At 35.5% G+C, this 18,882-nt stretch overlaps 1 protein-coding gene across 1 annotated transcript; it reads right to left on the bottom strand.

The window, feature by feature from the left end:
• Nucleotides 1–8,101: 8,101 nt before the first annotated feature.
• LOC139854070 (uncharacterized) lies at nt 8,102–10,455 on the bottom strand. The gene is made up of 9 exons (XM_071843394.1): nt 10,318–10,455; nt 9,931–10,207; nt 9,716–9,818; nt 9,482–9,609; nt 9,292–9,376; nt 9,069–9,213; nt 8,802–8,890; nt 8,393–8,675; nt 8,102–8,269 (listed from the first exon to the last, which is right to left on the bottom strand). Exons 1-9 carry the CDS (start codon nt 10,453–10,455, stop codon nt 8,102–8,104), a joined length of 1,416 nt encoding a protein of 471 aa, XP_071699495.1.
• Nucleotides 10,456–18,882: the final 8,427 nt, after the last annotated feature.

Here is an 18,882-nt window from a genome sequence, read left to right as displayed (position 1 = left end):
ACTGTAAAATAGACAAGAGTTAGATTCATAAAAAATATACTTATTAATATAAGCAATTTTTACATATATCATAAAGCATAAGAACACTATATTCCATATATTACACCACACGAATACAACTATCTTATTCCGACTCGCTCGTTTCTTCTTCTTCGGTTTTGGTTCGTTTTGCCAAGTTTCTAGGGATATATGATGTTCCCCTAATACGAGCCGTCGTTGTCCACATTGGTTTAGAAAAACCTGGTGGTTTAGAGGTTCCCGGGTCATTGTTACAACTTAAGGACTTCGGGGGTTGACGATACATATAAAGTTCATCGGGGTTGGAATTAGATTTCTCTATTTTTATGCCCTTTCCCTTATTATTTTCTTTTGCCTTTTTAAATTCAGTTGGGGTAATTTCTATAACATCATCGGAATTCTCGTCGGAATCCGATTCATCGGAGAATTGGTAATCCTCCCAATATTTTGCTTCCTTAGCGGAAACACCATTGACCATAATTAACTTTGGTCGGTTGGTTGAGGATTTTCTTTTACTTAACCGTTTTATTATTTCCCCCACTGGTTCTATTTCTTCATCCGGTTCCGATTCTTCTTCCGGTTCCGATTCTTCTTCCGGTTCCGACTCTTCTTCCGATTCCTCTTCGGGAACTTGTGAATCAGTCCACAAATCATTCCAATTTACATTTGACTCTTCATTATTATTAGGTGAGTCAATGGGACTTGTTCTAGAGGTAGACATCTATCACATAATATCAAACACGTTAAGAGATTAATATATCACATAATATTCATATGTTAAAAATATATAGTTTCCAACAAAAATGTTAAGCAATCATTTTTAAAGAAAACACGGTCGAAGTCCAGACTCACTAATGCATCCTAATAAACTCGATAAGACACACTAATGCAAATTTTCTGGTTCTCTAAGACCAACGCTCGGATACCAACTGAAATGTCCCGTTCTTATTGATTAAAAACGTTCCATATTAATTGATTTCGTTGCGAGGTTTTGACCTCTATATGAGACGTTTTTCAAAGACTGCATTCATTTTAAAACAAACCATAACCTTTATTTCATCAATAAAGGTTTAAAAAGCTTTACGTAGATTATCAAATAATGATAATCTAAAATATCCTGTTTACACACGACCATTACATAATGGTTTACAATACAAATATGTTACAACAAAATAAGTTTCTTGAATGCAGTTTTTACACAATATCATACAAGCATGGACTCCAATTCTCGTCCTTATTTAAGTATGCGACAGCGGAAGCTCTTAATAATCACCTGAGAATAAACATGCTTAAAACGTCAACAAAAATGTTGGTGAGTTATAGGTTTAACCTATATATATCAAATCATAATAATAGACCACAAGATTTCATATTTCAATACACATCCCATACATAGAGATAAAAATCATTCATATGGTGAACACCTGGTAACCGACAATGACAAGATGCATATATAAGAATATCCCCATCATTCCGGGACACCCTTCGGATATGATATAAATTTCGAAGTACTAAAGCATCCAGTACTTTGGATGGGGTTTGTTAGGCCCAATAGATCTATCTTTAGGATTCGCGTCAATTAGGGTGTCTGTTCCCTAATTCTTAGATTACCAGACTTAATAAAAAGGGGCATATTCGATTTCGATAATTCAACCATAGAATGTAGTTTCACGTACTTGTGTCTATTTTGTAAATCATTTATAAAACCTGCATGTATTCTCATCCCAAAAATATTAGATTTTAAAAGTGGGACTATAACTCACTTTCACAGATATTTACTTCGTCGGGAAGTAAGACTTGGCCACTGGTTGATTCACGAACCTATAACAATATATACATATATATCAAAGTATGTTCAAAATATATTTACAACACTTTTAATATATTTTGATGTTTTAAGTTTATTAAGTCAGCTGTCCTCGTTAGTAACCTACAACTAGTTGTCCATAGTTAGATGTACAGAAATAAATCGATAAATATTATCTTGAATCAATCCACGACCCAGTGTATACGTATCTCAGTATTGATCACAACTCAAACTATATATATTTTGGAATCAACCTCAACCCTGTATAGCTAACTCCAACATTCACATATAGAGTGTCTATGGTTGTTCCGAAATATATATAGATGTGTCGACATGATAGGTCGAAACATTGTATACGTGTCTATGGTATCTCAAGATTACATAATATATAATACAAGTTGATTAAGTTATGGTTGGAATAGATTTGTTACCAATTTTCACGTAGCTAAAATGAGAAAAATTATCCAATCTTGTTTTACCCATAACTTCTTCATTTTAAATCCGTTTTGAGTGAATCAAATTGCTATGGTTTCATATTAAACTCTATTTTATGAATCTAAACAAAAAACGTATAGGTTTCTAGTCGGAAAAATAAGTTACAAGTCGTTTTTGTAAAGGTAGTCATTTCAGTCGAAAGAACGACGTCTAGATGACCATTTTAGAAAACATACTTCCACTTTGAGTTTAACCATAATTTTTGGATATAGTTTCATGTTCATAATAAAAATCATTTTCTCAGAATAACAACTTTTAAATCAAAGTTTATCATAGTTTTTAATTAACTAACCCAAAACAGCCCGCGGTGTTACTACGACGGCGTAAATCCGGTTTTACGGTGTTTTTCGTGTTTCCAGGTTTTAAATCATTAAGTTAGCATATCATATAGATATAGAACATGTGTTTAGTTGATTTTAAAAGTCAAGTTAGAAGGATTAACTTTTGTTTGCGAACAAGTTTAGAATTAACTAAACTATGTTCTAGTGATTACAAGTTTAAACCTTCGAATAAGATAGCTTTATATGTATGAATCGAATGATGTTATGAACATCATTACTACCTTAAGTTCCTTGGATAAACCTACTGGAAAAGAGAAAAATGGATCTAGCTTCAATGGATCCTTGGATGGCTCGAAGTTCTTGAAGCAGAATCATGACACGAAAACAAGTTCAAGTAAGATCATCACTTGAAATAAGATTGTTATAGTTATAGAAATTGAACCAAAGTTTGAATATGATTATTACCTTGTATTAGAATGATAACCTACTGTAAGAAACAAAGATTTCTTGAGGTTGGATGATCACCTTACAAGATTGGAAGTGAGCTAGCAAACTTGAAAGTATTCTTGATTTTATGAAACTAGAACTTTTGGAATTTATGAAGAACACTTAGAACTTGAAGATAGAACTTGAGAGAGATCAATTAGATGAAGAAAATTGAAGAATGAAAGTGTTTGTAGGTGTTTTTGGTCGTTGGTGTATGGATTAGATATAAAGGATATGTTATTTTGTTTTCATGTAAATAAGTCATGAATGATTACTCATATTTTTGTAATTTTATGAGATATTTCATGCTAGTTGCCAAATGATGGTTCCCACATGTGTTAGGTGACTCACATGGGCTGCTAAGAGCTGATCATTGGAGTGTATATACCAATAGTACATACATCTAAAAGCTGTGTATTGTACGAGTACGAATACGGGTGCATACGAGTAGAATTGTTGATGAAACTGAACGAGAATGTAATTGTAAGCATTTTTGTTAAGTAGAAGTATTTTGATAAGTGTATTGAAGTCTTTCAAAAGTGTATAAATACATATTAAAACACTACATGTATATACATTTTAACTGAGTCGTTAAGTCATCGTTAGTCGTTACATGTAAGTGTTGTTTTGAAATCTTTAGGTTAACGATCTTGTTAAATGTTGTTAACCCAATGTTTATAATATCAAAAGAGATTTTAAATTATTATATTATCATGATATTATGATGTACGAATATCTCTTAATATGATATATATACATTAAATGTCGTTACAACGATAAACGTTACATATATGTCTCATTTCAAAATCATTAAGTTAGTAGTCTTGTTTTTACATATGTAGTTCATTGTTAATATAATTAATGATATGTTTACTTATCATAATATCATGTTAACTATATATATAACCATATATATGTCATCATATAGTTTTTACAAGTTTTAACGTTCGTGAATCACCGATCAACTTGGGTGGTCAATTGTCTATATGAAACATATTTCAATTAATCAAGTCTTAACAATTTTGATTGCTTAACATGTTGGAAACATTTAATCATGTAAATATCAATCTCAATTAATATATATAAACATGGAAAAGTTCGGGTCACTACAAACGGTCTTCCTCCGTTAATCCCTGGGATAACAGTACCATCGAAATGATACCGCTTCTTCGGCGAGGTATAGGGCGGCTGCACGGGCTCCTTCTCAGGGTCCTCCTCAGAATCCTCCTCACTGGAGTCGTCGGATGATGATCCGTCTGAATCGTCAGAAGGAAATGCAGGATCATCGCGGGCGGGAGAAAGCGTCTGACCGGTGGTCATAAGTCGATATCTGCCTGGTGGAATCAGTACAACACGTCCATCAGCTGTGCGTCTAGCCCAATGTCCATGCTCGTTACGGAAAGGACCGTCTCCATTTCCCCCAGGGATCATAGTGCCACTGGAATGGTGATGTGGCTCCGGGAGTCTAGGGCTGGGTGGTGCTGGAATCATCTCGGGATCCTCGTCTCCGTCTGAGACGTCCATCAGGTCAAGCACGAGTCCACTAGAAGGCAAATCGCCGAAGTCGTTGAAGGGTAGCGGTGAGTCAGCAACAATAGTAGGCGAGGCAACAGTCGTCTCTGAGTCACTCTCGAAGTTAAAGGTCATGGGCAGCATGTCTGACATCTGAACAAGGAAAAATAACTTTTTCCATGTTAGTAAGACATATAGCAAGCACGTAATCAGGCACTACAGCAACCTAGATCGTCTACCGCAGTACATAGTATGGCAATAACAACAGTACTAAACAAAGTAACATGCAATCGAAAGCAGACAGTAGCATGCAGTAACGAGGATAAGCAATAGCATGCAACAAGTTCACATAGCAGTAAGGGTAAGCAGTAGCATGCAGCAAGATCATACGGCAGTATAAGTAAGCAGTAACATGCAGCAGTAGTAAGCAGTTCCAAGTAAACGAGCAAGTTGTAGATTAGTCCTATTAGTGAATCCTACTCGGTCTGGTCTAGACTCACTAATGCAACCTAATTCCCTAAAACCAATGCTTAGATACCAAATGTGACACCACGTACAAAACCATCGTGTACGGTTCATCAACAACAGGATCATTACAAGGTCAAACACTATATGTTGTTTGAAAACCAGTTTTGCATTCATAAAAGATAGCATTTTACAAAAGATAACGTGACACAAAGGTCGTTACAAAGTCATTATTTGAAAATAACATAAGTTACGAATGCAAAAGAAAAGTTCCATGATTGAGACATCTCTAAGTAATGCAGTGGAAATCTAACACAGCAGGTCCATAACAGCAAGTCTATAACACCAAGACAGCAATTCTAACAGCGGAAGCAACATTGTCTAAGCACCTGAGAAATACACACTTAAAAGTCAACACGAATGTTGGTGAGCTATAGTTTGTAATCAGTAAAATAATGTAGACCATGAGATTTCAGTGCTTCAATCAGCAGTTTAAATCAGTATGAAAAGTATATGCTTAACGGTGGGCACCCGGTAACTAGACTTAACGTATGTATATCACCCCCTAAAAGTGCACTTGGCGAGTGCGTTTGTCCTCGAAGTATTAAACACCCGTTGAATGCTAGCGCGACTAGCTCGAGTGAGATTGTCAAACCCTATGGGTCCATATCTAAGATTCGTGTTCACGGTTAGGAAACCAATGATTAAACGTTACCGAGCTAAGGGGAATCTTTGTGCCGTTATATCACCCACACATATGTAAAGTTTAAGTACTCGTGTCTAGTATGTAAAATGTAAAAAGCGCATGTATTCTCAGTCTCAAAAATAGTAAAAAGTAGTAAAGGGATGCTATAACTCACAGTGAATAAGCAGTAAAAGTCGATATGAAACGTATGCAGGTAGTAAGTCGGTCCGAAAGGTCGTCAACCTAAGTCAAAGGTCACTAGGTCAGTATGTTGTCCAGATAAGTGTAAAAGTGAATAAATTAGGTTTTAGTGTCATCATCAACATCATCATTATCATCATCATTCATCAACACTAAGGTAAGTTTAACAAAAATAGAGACCGAAACAAAAGGCTGACTTCGGACAGCTGTTACGACCTCTATACAAATCGAAAAGACGCGTAGTCAGTGGCCATGGCTCCGTATGTGAGTCCTCTAACCGTTGACCAATTTTCAGAACCTAACTCATCTTTGATTGACTATGGCGACGTTTAAGTGCGAGTAGGTCATAAATTTCAGCACAACGTTACAAAGGCGTAGTGACTTTCGGAAGGCTATAAATCCTAAACCGTATATCGGATTAAGTCGAGGCCTAAACGAAAAGTCATCTACTCGAAACGAACTATCTGAAAATCAATTTTCCAGAATCAGACCCCGAAAAACAGCAAACAAGTGCTCCGGTGAGGTTCATGGTGCTTGATGCTCATCACGGTTCTCATCATTGATGCTTGTAAGCTTCAAGTGTACTACTCTTTGATATTTTAGCATCACTTTGACCAAGGTTCAACCATCAACACACAACTAAGAGTAAAATCTATCATTCTACAAGTTTTGAACATCAAGATTGCCTCTTTATTGCATAGATCCAATAAAGCTTCAACCTTTGTCCATTTTACACAAGTTTATGCATCTCCATCATATGTGATGATGAAGACTTGATCTTTATCATCACAACAAACACAAAAAGGTTTTAAGTAAGAGAGATCTACAATAATAACTTATATCTCAAGTATTAAGAAAACTCTAAGCTAGAAAGCTTGGATCTTTACAGGATTAATGAGACCATAAGCTAGAAAGCTAAGATCTTTAACAAATTAATGAAAGTAATGAGACCATAAGCTAAAAAGCTAAGATCTTTAATATAATAATGAAACCCTAATCTAGAAAGCTTGGATCTTTAGTGTTCTTGAAGATCTTGAAGCATAAAGCTTGGATCTTTAAGATACATGAAGATCATAAACACAAGTTTTGATCTTTATAATAAAACAAAGAAATCACAAGCAAGATCTAACAAGTAAATGAAGATTCAAAGCTAGAAAGCTTGAATCTTTCATGTTCTTGAAGGATTCAAACCCAAGTTTGAATCTACAACATATAACAAGATCAAAAGCTAAAAGCTAGATCCATTAAATGATGATGATGATGCCGTGGATGAGAAGAGGAGAAGAAGAGAAAGAAAAATTTAAAACTTACAATTTTAGATGAGAAAGACTAGAGAGAGAATTAGAGAGTAAGTGTGTGTAATTTGTAAATGAAATCAAGTGTGAAATGAATGGGATAAGCTTGGTATTTATAGGAAGTGAGGTGGTGGTGAGGTGTTTAGGCCGTGGGGTTTGGGAGGGGATAAGGGGGACACCTTTTTTCTTTTTGGTTAATGGTTGTCTAAAGTTGGTGCTTATGTTAGGATTCCATGTAACATTAAGGATAATGCTTAACAAAAATGCTAGTATGTTCCCTCTAATAAATGTGCATTTGTCTTTCATTATTATGGGTCACTAACTTATAATAATTAGGCTAATTAAATACTCCACTAGCTAGTATAGGGTGGGCTAAGGTCCAACAAGGTAGAAAGTCCAACAAGACCAACTAGTGTGTTCTAGTAAATTACTAAGCGTAATTAAGCATCCAAAAACCCAAGTAATTGTAATTATAAAATAACAATTAGTATTTCGTAGTCATAATATTCCGATTATGACCAAAGTTAAACGTGTACACAGTACGCAGTTCGTTCTAAACGTCAAGTGACACTAACGGTCATAAAGGCTTCCGGGGATCAAGTTAATTACCCTACGTACTTAAAGGTACGTTTTCACATATAAACGAATGTAGTCCACATGTAGTAAGATCCCAGAGTATGTTATAGCTCAGTACGCACAAATACGCAGTTTCGTGAAAGCACAAAGCACAAAAGCAAGTCGAAAAAGTCGGGTCGTTACAGTTTTTCTCCAATGGCAGGGAGGAAGATCCACACTAAATTAAAGCAATAATAAGTTCTTAGTAAACTGTGAAATCTGTATTTATTTATAGTCTGTTTTATATTTCTGAATATGATGTGAAATTAAATGAAGTCGCATAATATAAATCAATATCTGTAATGTATAAGCAAGGATTAATATAGAAAGCGTCAAAAACCTTTGCAGACTGAGAAAATTCACTGGTATCTTCTTTTATCGAGAGTGTACTTATCTTTGATTTGTCAATCTGCAAAATAAGAATATCCGTAATTGTTGATAATCGAAAAAAAGAATAAATGTTTTTCTTTAGAAAAAAAGGCAGGAGTAAGGTATAACATAAAAAATAAAAAAGTGTTAACTAATTTTAAACCTTGATTTGTTCATTGTATTTCTCAACAAACACAGGATCAGTTGTCGCATCCTTAATAGTGTAATTTGATGTTGAGTATTTCTTGTTATAGCCGCTCACCTCTATCTTGAAAAGCAGTGTATTATCAATGAGTGCATCTAATTCAACAGATAAATCTTGATCTTCTGGCAATGCCTTAGCTAAAGTATACGCTGAAACTTTGACATACTTTAAGACCTGACTCTCAAAAAGAGTCAGAGTTGCAACACCGTTTTCATCCGCTACACGAACACTAACTTTGAACCTATTATTAAATTTTGTTTCAGTCAGTTAGACATGACTATATAAAGTAAATTATATATTTCATGTCAGGTTAAATGGCAAAAGATCTTACGAACCTGAGGACAACTTGAGGATTATCGCCACATACCAATATTTCCGTTTCAATGAAAGTTGTTGATCTATGTCGATGGTCAAATCCACATCCTTACTGACTGTGGTTGCCTTTTGTGACACTTTCTACATGCAATGTATGAGCATGGTTCATCAAGTTCAATTGCAATGATTTCAGCTTGTACAAAAAAATTTCAGTCTGTTGACAAAATAACATCATGGTGTGATATTGGTTATAACATTTATATAGAAAGAATTTTATATGTAAAAAGTATGTAATTGCATAATATACTGAAGAACGTACATTATCGAATGACAAGTTACAACATTCTACATAAAATGCACCACTAAACCATTCTTCAAGTGATTTAACAGGAGGTGTCAATGTTGGTGTCAAAGAAGGGCCTAATGTCTGCTCTGAATCATCTGTGTTGTACATGGCTTCAATACTGCATATATGTGTTATAGAATAAGTAAAAATCCAAGTAAACATAATAGAGGTTTTTAAATCTCCAAAATGTAGGTACCTTTGTTTGAAATCTTTGATTGCTGGAAGGTCCGTGTCAATATAAATTCTGCTGAAACTCCAATCTGTACCTACAGTCAGATGGTCTAATGGACATATGTGAAAAAGTAATGTCAGTATATTTTCAATTTCTAAAAATCAAAAGTGTGTTTGTATTGAATGGCTGAATAGCTACATTTTGTGTTACTTACTTCCAAACTTTGCAGTACGGCCAAATTGAATAATGAGTACCACACACTGATTATCTGGGATTTCTTTCATCAAAGTTAGAAACTTCGTCATGTACTTGGCAAATAAAGTGCAGGAAACAATTTCACCACTGTCAAAGGAAAAATAAAAAAAAAATCAGTTAGTGAGAAACATTATTATAGTAACAGATATCTTATTTCTGATGGTTATGATTGATTAAAAGTAATTGATGATACTCCAGATTTTTCAATTCCAGGTTGATATATTGAGATTTTTCTTGAGTACTGTTTCCATAAGACTTTGGTTCACGATTATAAAAATAGACTCTTCCAATTACATCTGCATAGTGAAAGTCAATTTATGTCAGTTTAATAATAGTGTTTAATGATACTTTATATGTGGTTGTTTAGTAAGATGTATAGAAGCATGAAATAATTGTAGAATTAAGGACCTGCAGTGGCCTTCTCTGGTAGTTGGCAAGTTATAAGATCGGAAAAAGGGATGAACTTGAAACCATCACTGCCAGTCCATTCAGTTGCAGGAACTGGAATCAAAGATGATTTATTGGTAATCATGAGTTTCGAATCATGAAGCCAATGAGCAAGTTTATTTTTATTAGGATTGTTGCACACAAAGGCGTTTTTTATAACATATGGTTCCTGTTCATGTAATAGCTGTTCATATTTGTTCATGATTTGATTTCTCACAACAATGTCAATCCGATCACCCTAATAAAAGATTAATAAAACAATATTTATTAAAAAAGAAGCTACAATTTTCAACATAATTAAACATAAGAAAAACACAACAAAATAAAATAAAAAATAGAAAGATTTACCAAATCATCAACTGCTATTATATCAAGAAAATGCAAACCATTGTCAAAAGCGGGCCTTGTCATGGTTTCAATGCTCAAAATTTTCAGTCGGATATTGATGTTTGGTTTCCTTTGATTACTAGCTCCAACCATAACCATTTTGGATTCCCTTGATTTTGAAAGACTAAAATGTATTTGAAAGTGTGTTGAACAAATGAAAAAGTGATTATGGTTTTATAGATGAAGAAGTTCAGTTAAATAGAAAGAAACTGATTTGCAGATTTTTAGGAATTTGATTTCGTGGATGCAGGTAAATATGGAAGCAGTTTTATAAAATACTTTTTTTATATTAAACGGATTGTAATTGAAATTTAACAAAAATAATTACAAAATTTTCGGCAAAAGATATGTACTATGTTGACTTTTAACAAAGATAAAAGATAATATTTATGGGTGATGATTCGTACACCACCAAATTTTAGCCATACACCACTAATTATGCTTTAAAACATTGTACTGTACAACTGCCTGATGCACGTTTAGTGGTGTACGGCTAAAAATGTTGGTGTACGAATCAACTCCCAATATTTATAGCCTAATAGAAAAGATTTTTAAAATTTAAATTAACAACTGAAATTAAACATATATCAGATGCATCTCATAGAAACCGAAAATTTTGAAATTTCAAACAAATTTATTGGGATATACCATTTGCATATTTGTTTCAGAAATAAGATTTCCCCTCCAATAAGCAAAAATAAAAAAACGTGATTTGGGAAACTTATTTTTGAACAAAATTTGTTACAGAGATTTAGTTGTTACGCAAAATCAAACAACATTTTTATTTTTCTTACAGTCAGTTGCAAGTGACCTCTCACATTAATAGCAAGTGGATCAATTGTTCATATACTAATCATAGTGAATTAACAATTTAATTATTTTAAGTGTGAGGCTCTCATGGACGCTCCTCTTCAAGACTGTTCATCTTCATCATCTTTGGTGAAACCCTAATCTAAACTCCCTGTTTCTGATCTGATTCTATTTTCTATTTTATTTTTCTTTTCTATTTGTGCTTATTATCTGTTATATCTTCATCTATCATGTCACAAGTACCGACCTCTCCTTTTACCCCAAATACTATGAACAATCAGGCCAAATCGAATCCTACTTTCACCACTAAAAACCAGCACATCAGATATCGACCAATCAATGAGGGCGTTTAGGTTGAAGTCAATCGTAATAAGAATCAGCCGCATCCTAAAAACCCTAACCCTAATCTTAATAACCTACAAAGATCAACCTTACATGCTCGTTCTCGTTCTGGTCCCAATCATCACTCAGCGAGGCTAAACTCTTCTTACAATCAAATTTACAATAACTTTAAAATTCGGGAATCTGCCATTAATCTTATCAATCGCTTTGGAAAACCATCATCTGGCTCGACTAATTCAGATTCAAACCAATTGCCGATGAAGATTGATAAGTCTAGAATAACGTCTTATCTTTTCCACAACTTTCCCGAAAATTGGTGTTCTATTGACTTCTGGGATATCTTCAAAAAATACGGCAATATTCATGAGGTTTATATCCCCAGGAAGACTCTAAAAAATGGTAGAAAGTTTGGTTTTGTTAGGTTTTTGGACGTCCCAGAATACCACAAAGACTCTCTTGCTAGGAGACTCAGTCTCATTGTTGCGGGTGACAATCTACTCAAAGTCTACAAGGCTCGCGATCCTGATGAGAATAAACAAGCATCACACCCTAACAACACAAATTCGGGATCCAGGAATAATGTTAAGGCTGCATCTTCATCTCCAGTGGACGAAAGGCAATTCAAAGATGTGATTCTTAACAAAAAGGCTTCAATGTGTAACATCCCTTCGGTTAAGGTAAACTCTAACGATGAACTTATTCAAATACTTGGTCAAGCGGTTATTGCCAAGGTTAAAGACCTTGAATTTCTTGAGTATTTTAATGAAATCTGTGAAAGTGAAAACCTTGGTGGGTTTACTACCAAATATTTGGGCGGACATGACCTAATGCTTATATTTGAGGAATCCGAACCGGCCCTTGACTTGATTAACAATTCGGACCACCCACTATGGAAATGGCTTGAAGATATTAATCCATGGGACCCCGAAATCTATAAAACCTCTGGTAGACTCGCTTATGTTAACATTTTCGGGGTTCCTATTACTTGTTGGTTAGAATCCACCTTCATTGACATAGCAAAAAATTGGGGTGAAGTAATTGAAACGTTCAATTGTTCCATAACCAACGAAAACAACCAAGATTTATCCCACGGTTCGGTTATTGTCAAAACAAATAACTTCTCACCGATAAATGGCCAAGTTATTATCAATCCCGGTGACATTAATCAATCTAAGGCCTTTATCATTGAAGTTCAAAATTTTTCTATGTTCAACACTTACGGCGATATCGATAATTCTTCAACTTGGGATGATGAAAGTCTCTCGGATGATTACATATCTGATGAAGAGTCTCACTTGGATTGTGAAAACCGTGTCGAAGGCAATGCCGAAAAGACCAACCATAACGACCACTATCCCACACCTTCACAAAATGTCACCTCACCCATTAACCAAACCTCCTCCAACTCCTCTAAACGCATGAACACTCGCCACTTTAACGACAAGGTCGATAACCAACCTTATCAATCTCCTAATATGTCGGATCCTACCAACCGTTTAGATACAACCAACAATACCAATTCCGATACCGATCCATTAAGCACTAGTTCAACAAAACAACCTCCCCTTCCTAACGACAATGTACCTACTGAACCCCCGCCCATCCCCGATTTTAATAACCATAATTCCTACACCTCACATCCTCTCAATAATAAAAGCAGCTCAGGTACGCCTGAGGTAAACAATTTACCCAATATTGAAACTATTACACCAGACCATATAACTGAGGAATCCGATGTACAAAAAGCCCAGCTATACCCTCAGCCCAACACTGTTAATTCCAGCCCAACAGTTCCTATCGGTGAACCAACAAAGACTCATTTAACCCCAGCCCATTTACCTCCCCAGCCCAATACCGTAGACACCAACCCAACTGACCAACTCAGCGACAATATTGTTACAGGCACGCCTACACCGTCGTCTGACCAGACAGATTCTGTCCCGGAATCAATCCCTCTCGACAACACAACCGACACCCCTTATAATACACCATTAAATCCCAAACCTAACTCTCCATTAAACTTTATGCCCGCCCCGAACAAAATACAACAAACTAATTCCGATCCCTTCAACCTTGAACCTTTACTTGTTACGGGTAACAAAATCACTAAAAAAAGAAAAATCTCAAGCACCATTGCCAAACCTATTCCTAAACCAAAAGTTTCCGAGCTAAAAAGACCTAGATCCAACATGCTTTACATCAAACATCTAGCTAGAAGTGGTCAAAAGCTTAGAATCTCACAACTGGCTAAACGTTGTAAGTCATCGTCTAATGGTGGTGGTAGCACATCTTATTATTCGAAGGGATCTCACACCGACACGTTGCATAACAACAAGAATAATAAGTCAGGATCCTTCTCTAGCAAAAGTATGGACACGTTTGAATTCGGGAAAAGCATCGGGATTCGTCGCAACAAACAGTGAATCCACTTCCGTCACATCGATATCTGTAAGTTTTTCTCATGTGTACTATTTCTTTAAATATTCGGGGTATTGGGCAAACGGGTAAACTAAGTTGGATTAAGCGAATTTGCAATATAGAAAAACCAACGATTCTAGGTCTTCAAGAAACCAAATGCGGTCAAACACGTGATAACACCATTGAATCTTTCTGGGGAAATTCTGACTTTAAATTCGCCCAAAAGGACTCGGTTGGTGCTTCCGGAGGTATCTTAACTATTTGGGATACTAATATTTTCTCATTCAATTATGCTATTGAAGGCGAATTCTTTTTAGCGATATGTGGTACGTGGGCGGGTTTCGATTCTGAAATTGCCTTCATCAATGTATATGGTCCTCATTCTCACTCGAAAAAAATTAGACTATGGAACGAACTTTCATCCCTCATTAACTCTCTTAATATTCCACACATTGTTTTTGGCGATTTCAACGAAGTAAGAAACAAGACAGAACGTATGAATACTGAATATAATCAACATTGGGCAGATAATTTTAATAATTTTATAAATAACTCCGGGTTAATAGATCTTCCTTTAGGCGGAAAAAGGTTTACAAGGATATGTGAAAAAACAATGAAATTTAGTAAACTAGATCGATTTCTCATCTCCGATGGAATCTTCACTTTCTGGCCAAACATATCCTCCAAAACTCTCGATCGGGACCTCTCTGATCACTGCCCCATCATTCTAAGAAATAACCTCCTTGACTCTGGCCCTAAGCCTATACGTGTCTTTGACACATGGCTTGATCTTAAAGATGCCGACACCGTCATAAAAAGGGCTTGGTTGACCCCCACTAGTGGGAATAGGCCAGACTGCACTTTCCGTAATAAATTAAAAAATGTTAAATTGGAACTTAAACAACATAGTAACCAACTTGATAACATAGACTCTCAATTACGTGACCACATAACTGAATGTAATAATTGGGAACAAACCGCCGAAATCAGACCACTTTCCGAAACAGAAAAACAAAAATGGATCGGTGAAAAAATGCAACACATCGACAAAGAAAAAAAGAAAATTAATATGCTTAAACAAAAATCTAGGATTAAATGGGTGCTTGAGGGTGATGAAAATTCAAAATATTTTCATAACTATATTAAAAGAAGAACAAGTAAAAACAATATCCACGGTCTATCCATTAATGGTACATGGTCTGAAGATCCTAATCTAATAAAACAAGAAGCATACTCTTATTTTAACAATATCTTCCAATCCAAACACTTACGTGATGAATGCCCTTTCGACAATGTCTCTCACCTCGAATACATTACCTCCTTGGACAATCAACTCTTAGAAGCTAAATTTAGCGAAAACGAAATATGGGAAGCCATATGTAATTTCGATAGCTCTAAAGCTCCTGGGCCGGACGGTTTCAATATGAAATTCTTTAAAAAACACTGGGAATTGATAAAAACCGACCTCATTAAATCTCTAGATTGGTTCTGGGACAACTCTGAAATTTCCAAAGGCTGTAATGCTTCCTTCTTCACTTTAATCCCTAAAAAGCCTAATCCAATTGGATTAAATGAATATCGCCCAATCTGCCTAATAGGTAGCTACTATAAAATCCTCACTAAAATACTCTCCAATCGCCTTGCCAAGGTTATTCATAAAGTCATCGGAACTGAACAAACCGCTTTCCTTAAAGGTCGAAATATCCTCGATAGCGTCCTAATTGCAAATGAAATAATTGATGAATTAAAACGTAAAAAGCAAAAAGGTTTAATCTTTAAAGTTGACTTTGAAAAGGCATTCGACTGCATCGAGTGGGACTTTCTATTTAAAACCATGCAATTCATGGGTTTTGGTTCAAAATGGATTGGATTCATTCGAGCATGCCTTTGCTCATCGTCTATTTCTGTTCTAATCAACGGCTCTCCCACCAAAGAATTCTTCCCCGAAAGAGGAATTCGACAAGGCGATCCCATTTCACCGTTCCTGTTCATCATTGTTGCCGAAGGTCTTAACATTCTGGTCAAAAGAGCATTAACCAATGGTCATTTGCACGGGTTAAAGATCGGACATGACAACCTTATCATTACACATCTACAATATGCTGATGACACAATCTTTTTCGGTGAATGGAATAAAAGAAATGCCAAATATATCTCTAAACTCCTAAAATGTTTTGAAAATATCTCGGGTCTAAAAGTTAACTTCCGCAAAAGCAAGCTTTACGGTATTGGTACTTCTATGACCGAAACCGAGCAAATGGCCTACTACATGAATTGTTCTGCGGGATCTACCCCTTTCACCTATCTTGGTCTTCCTATCGGTGTTCCCACTTCTCACGCTTCCTCTTGGCAACCAATCGTTGAAAAATTCGACAAAAGGCTTTCGGATTGGGCTGCCAAATCTATCTCCTTCGGAGGTCGACTTACGATCATCAAATCTATTCTTAGTAGCATCCCATTATACTACTTCTCTCTATTTCATGCACCTTCCGCTATCCTTAGGGTACTTGAATCTAAAAGACGAAAATTCTTCTGGGGAGGTTCTTCAAACGATAATAAAATTAATTGGATTAAATGGGATCAAATTATTTTACCATACGATTGTGGGGGTTTAAATGTGGGGTCCCTCTTTGCCAAAAACATATCATTATTATGCAAGTGGTGGTGGCGTTTTAAAAACGAAGACAACGCGTTATGGGTAAAAATTATCAAAAGCATTTATGGGCCGGGGGGTGGGGGGGGTTGGATACTAACTTTTTATGCAGGAACATTTCAGGTCGCACCATATGGAAAGAGATTATTAAAGCCGGAAAGGTTGCTGACAATATTGGCACATCCTTCACATCATCGATTACAAAGCGCATAGGAAATGGAACATCAATAAGTTTCTGGCATGATATATGGGTCGGTTCTGAGTGCTTAAAATCTACGTTCCATAGATTGTTCATGTTGGAATCCCGTAAAGACGTAACTGTTGCTGAAAGAATTCTGAACGTTAACTCCACATCGATTGGTAATTGGGACTGGTCCCGCCCCCCAAGTGGTCGCGCAATAGATGAACTCACGGAGCTCAACAACTTATTAATCTCCGTTAATATTTCAGATCGTCCTGATTCATGGAAATTTTCCCTTGACGCATCCGGCATCTATACTACATCAACAATGTCAAATCTGATCAACAAGCTTAAATACGGCACAAACTCTAGAAACTTATCATTACCTAAAAACAAATACGTCCCACAAAAGATCTACATTTTCTCATGGAGGGTCATTCAACAAAAAATTCCGGTCAGAAGCGAACTAGATAAAAAAGGAATTGACCTTCATACCATCTTATGTCCCTTATGCGAGCATCATATTGAAACCATTGAACATGCGTTGGTAAATTGTCAAAAAATAACTTCAATTTGGACACAATTACTTGATTGGTGGAATCAAAACAACATAAGAATCTCTAACATCAATGAAGCCATCATCTCCAATCAAGGTTTCACACATAACCCCATCGGATCTTCCATATGGCAAGCCACTAAATGGATTGCGTGTTACATTATTTGGAAGCATAGAAACTTAAAGATTTTTTCCGGAAAAATATGGAACCCCGCAGCGATAATCTCCGAGATTCAATCTCAAAGCTTTAGCTGGATCTCAAACCGATCACAAAAGAAAACACCTATCGAGTGGCACCAATGGCTTCTCAATCCGTCATTCTACGCGTCTCCAAACCGCATGGGAATCGGCTAATAAGGCTTATTTAAATCGGACATTGTTCGTTATGCTATTTAGCCTATGTGGGTTAGATTAAATGGGTTGGTTGTGTGTCAACTTTGTCGCCGCTTGATCGGTACTGTTGCCCCCTCCTTCCCTGCTTGTGTTTTCTTACTCAAGTTCGTCCCTCACAGTGTTATCTAGTATACGTCTCTTCCGATTTTATAGTTTAATTAATTCCTTATATCTTTCCTGTCGGTTCCGTTTGTTTATAGCATTGTATAGTAGCATATAGGGACTTGTATTGTGATATTTTAAATAATAAAATAAATCTTTTTTGCTTTTCAAAAAAAAAATCATAGTGAATTAACGAAATATGATGTAAAAGATATGGAACATATTTGCAGGCAATAAACAATATTAGTTTTTTGGTACAATGTACAAACAATGACTAAAATAACTGTAAAACAAATGAGTAGCCCTAAAAATAGTTTATCAAGAGTTTGAACAGTTAACCTAATCATGGATTGTAATAGTTTTTGATTTATATAAAGAACTGGAAATTACATAAAATTGATATTTTACCTTGAATTTGGTTGACAGTTTCAATAGTAGCAATCACCAATTGTATTGGATATGCATCGTTATAACGATCATAAACCTCATATATAGCATAACAAGTAGAGTTGAAATTCAAAACATGTTTGAAATTGGTGATCGACAATCGATCCATATCTGATAGATTCCGCCGTAACTGATCATAAACCTCCAGATTAGCATAACAATTAGGGTTCATATTTCTGAAATCGTTGAATTTGGGGATCGACATTCGATCCATATTTGATAAATCCCGCCGTGACTAATTGTTCATCATTTGCCATTGATTAATACATCATTTTAATCAGGAAATTGAGTATGGTTTTATAAGGTTTTGAGGCGCGATCAAAAAAATTAACATTTGAGGGAGGAATTGATGAAAAAAATTGGCGGATATGTTTTTGAAGAAGATTATTTGTTGTTTGTTGTTAATTTTCTATTTTTTCTTTTAATTGCCGAATACATATGAGACACGTGGTGTGATTTCAGCAGTATTAAGGGTAATTAATTCCACTAATCCGAGATTAACATGTGGATTAAGGAATTAGAGAGTAATTAGCAGAAGGACACGTGGCAGTGTCCTTGTGCTTTATATGATGTAAAAGATAATTCATTTATACACTAATATCATAGTCTAATTCGAAAGAGAAA

This window comes from Rutidosis leptorrhynchoides, chromosome 6, assembly GCF_046630445.1.
Source record: "Rutidosis leptorrhynchoides isolate AG116_Rl617_1_P2 chromosome 6, CSIRO_AGI_Rlap_v1, whole genome shotgun sequence".
Classification (NCBI taxonomy): domain Eukaryota; kingdom Viridiplantae; phylum Streptophyta; class Magnoliopsida; order Asterales; family Asteraceae; genus Rutidosis; species Rutidosis leptorrhynchoides.
Note: the sequence above shows the minus strand (reverse complement) of the source record. Positions and strands in the feature narration are given on the sequence as shown.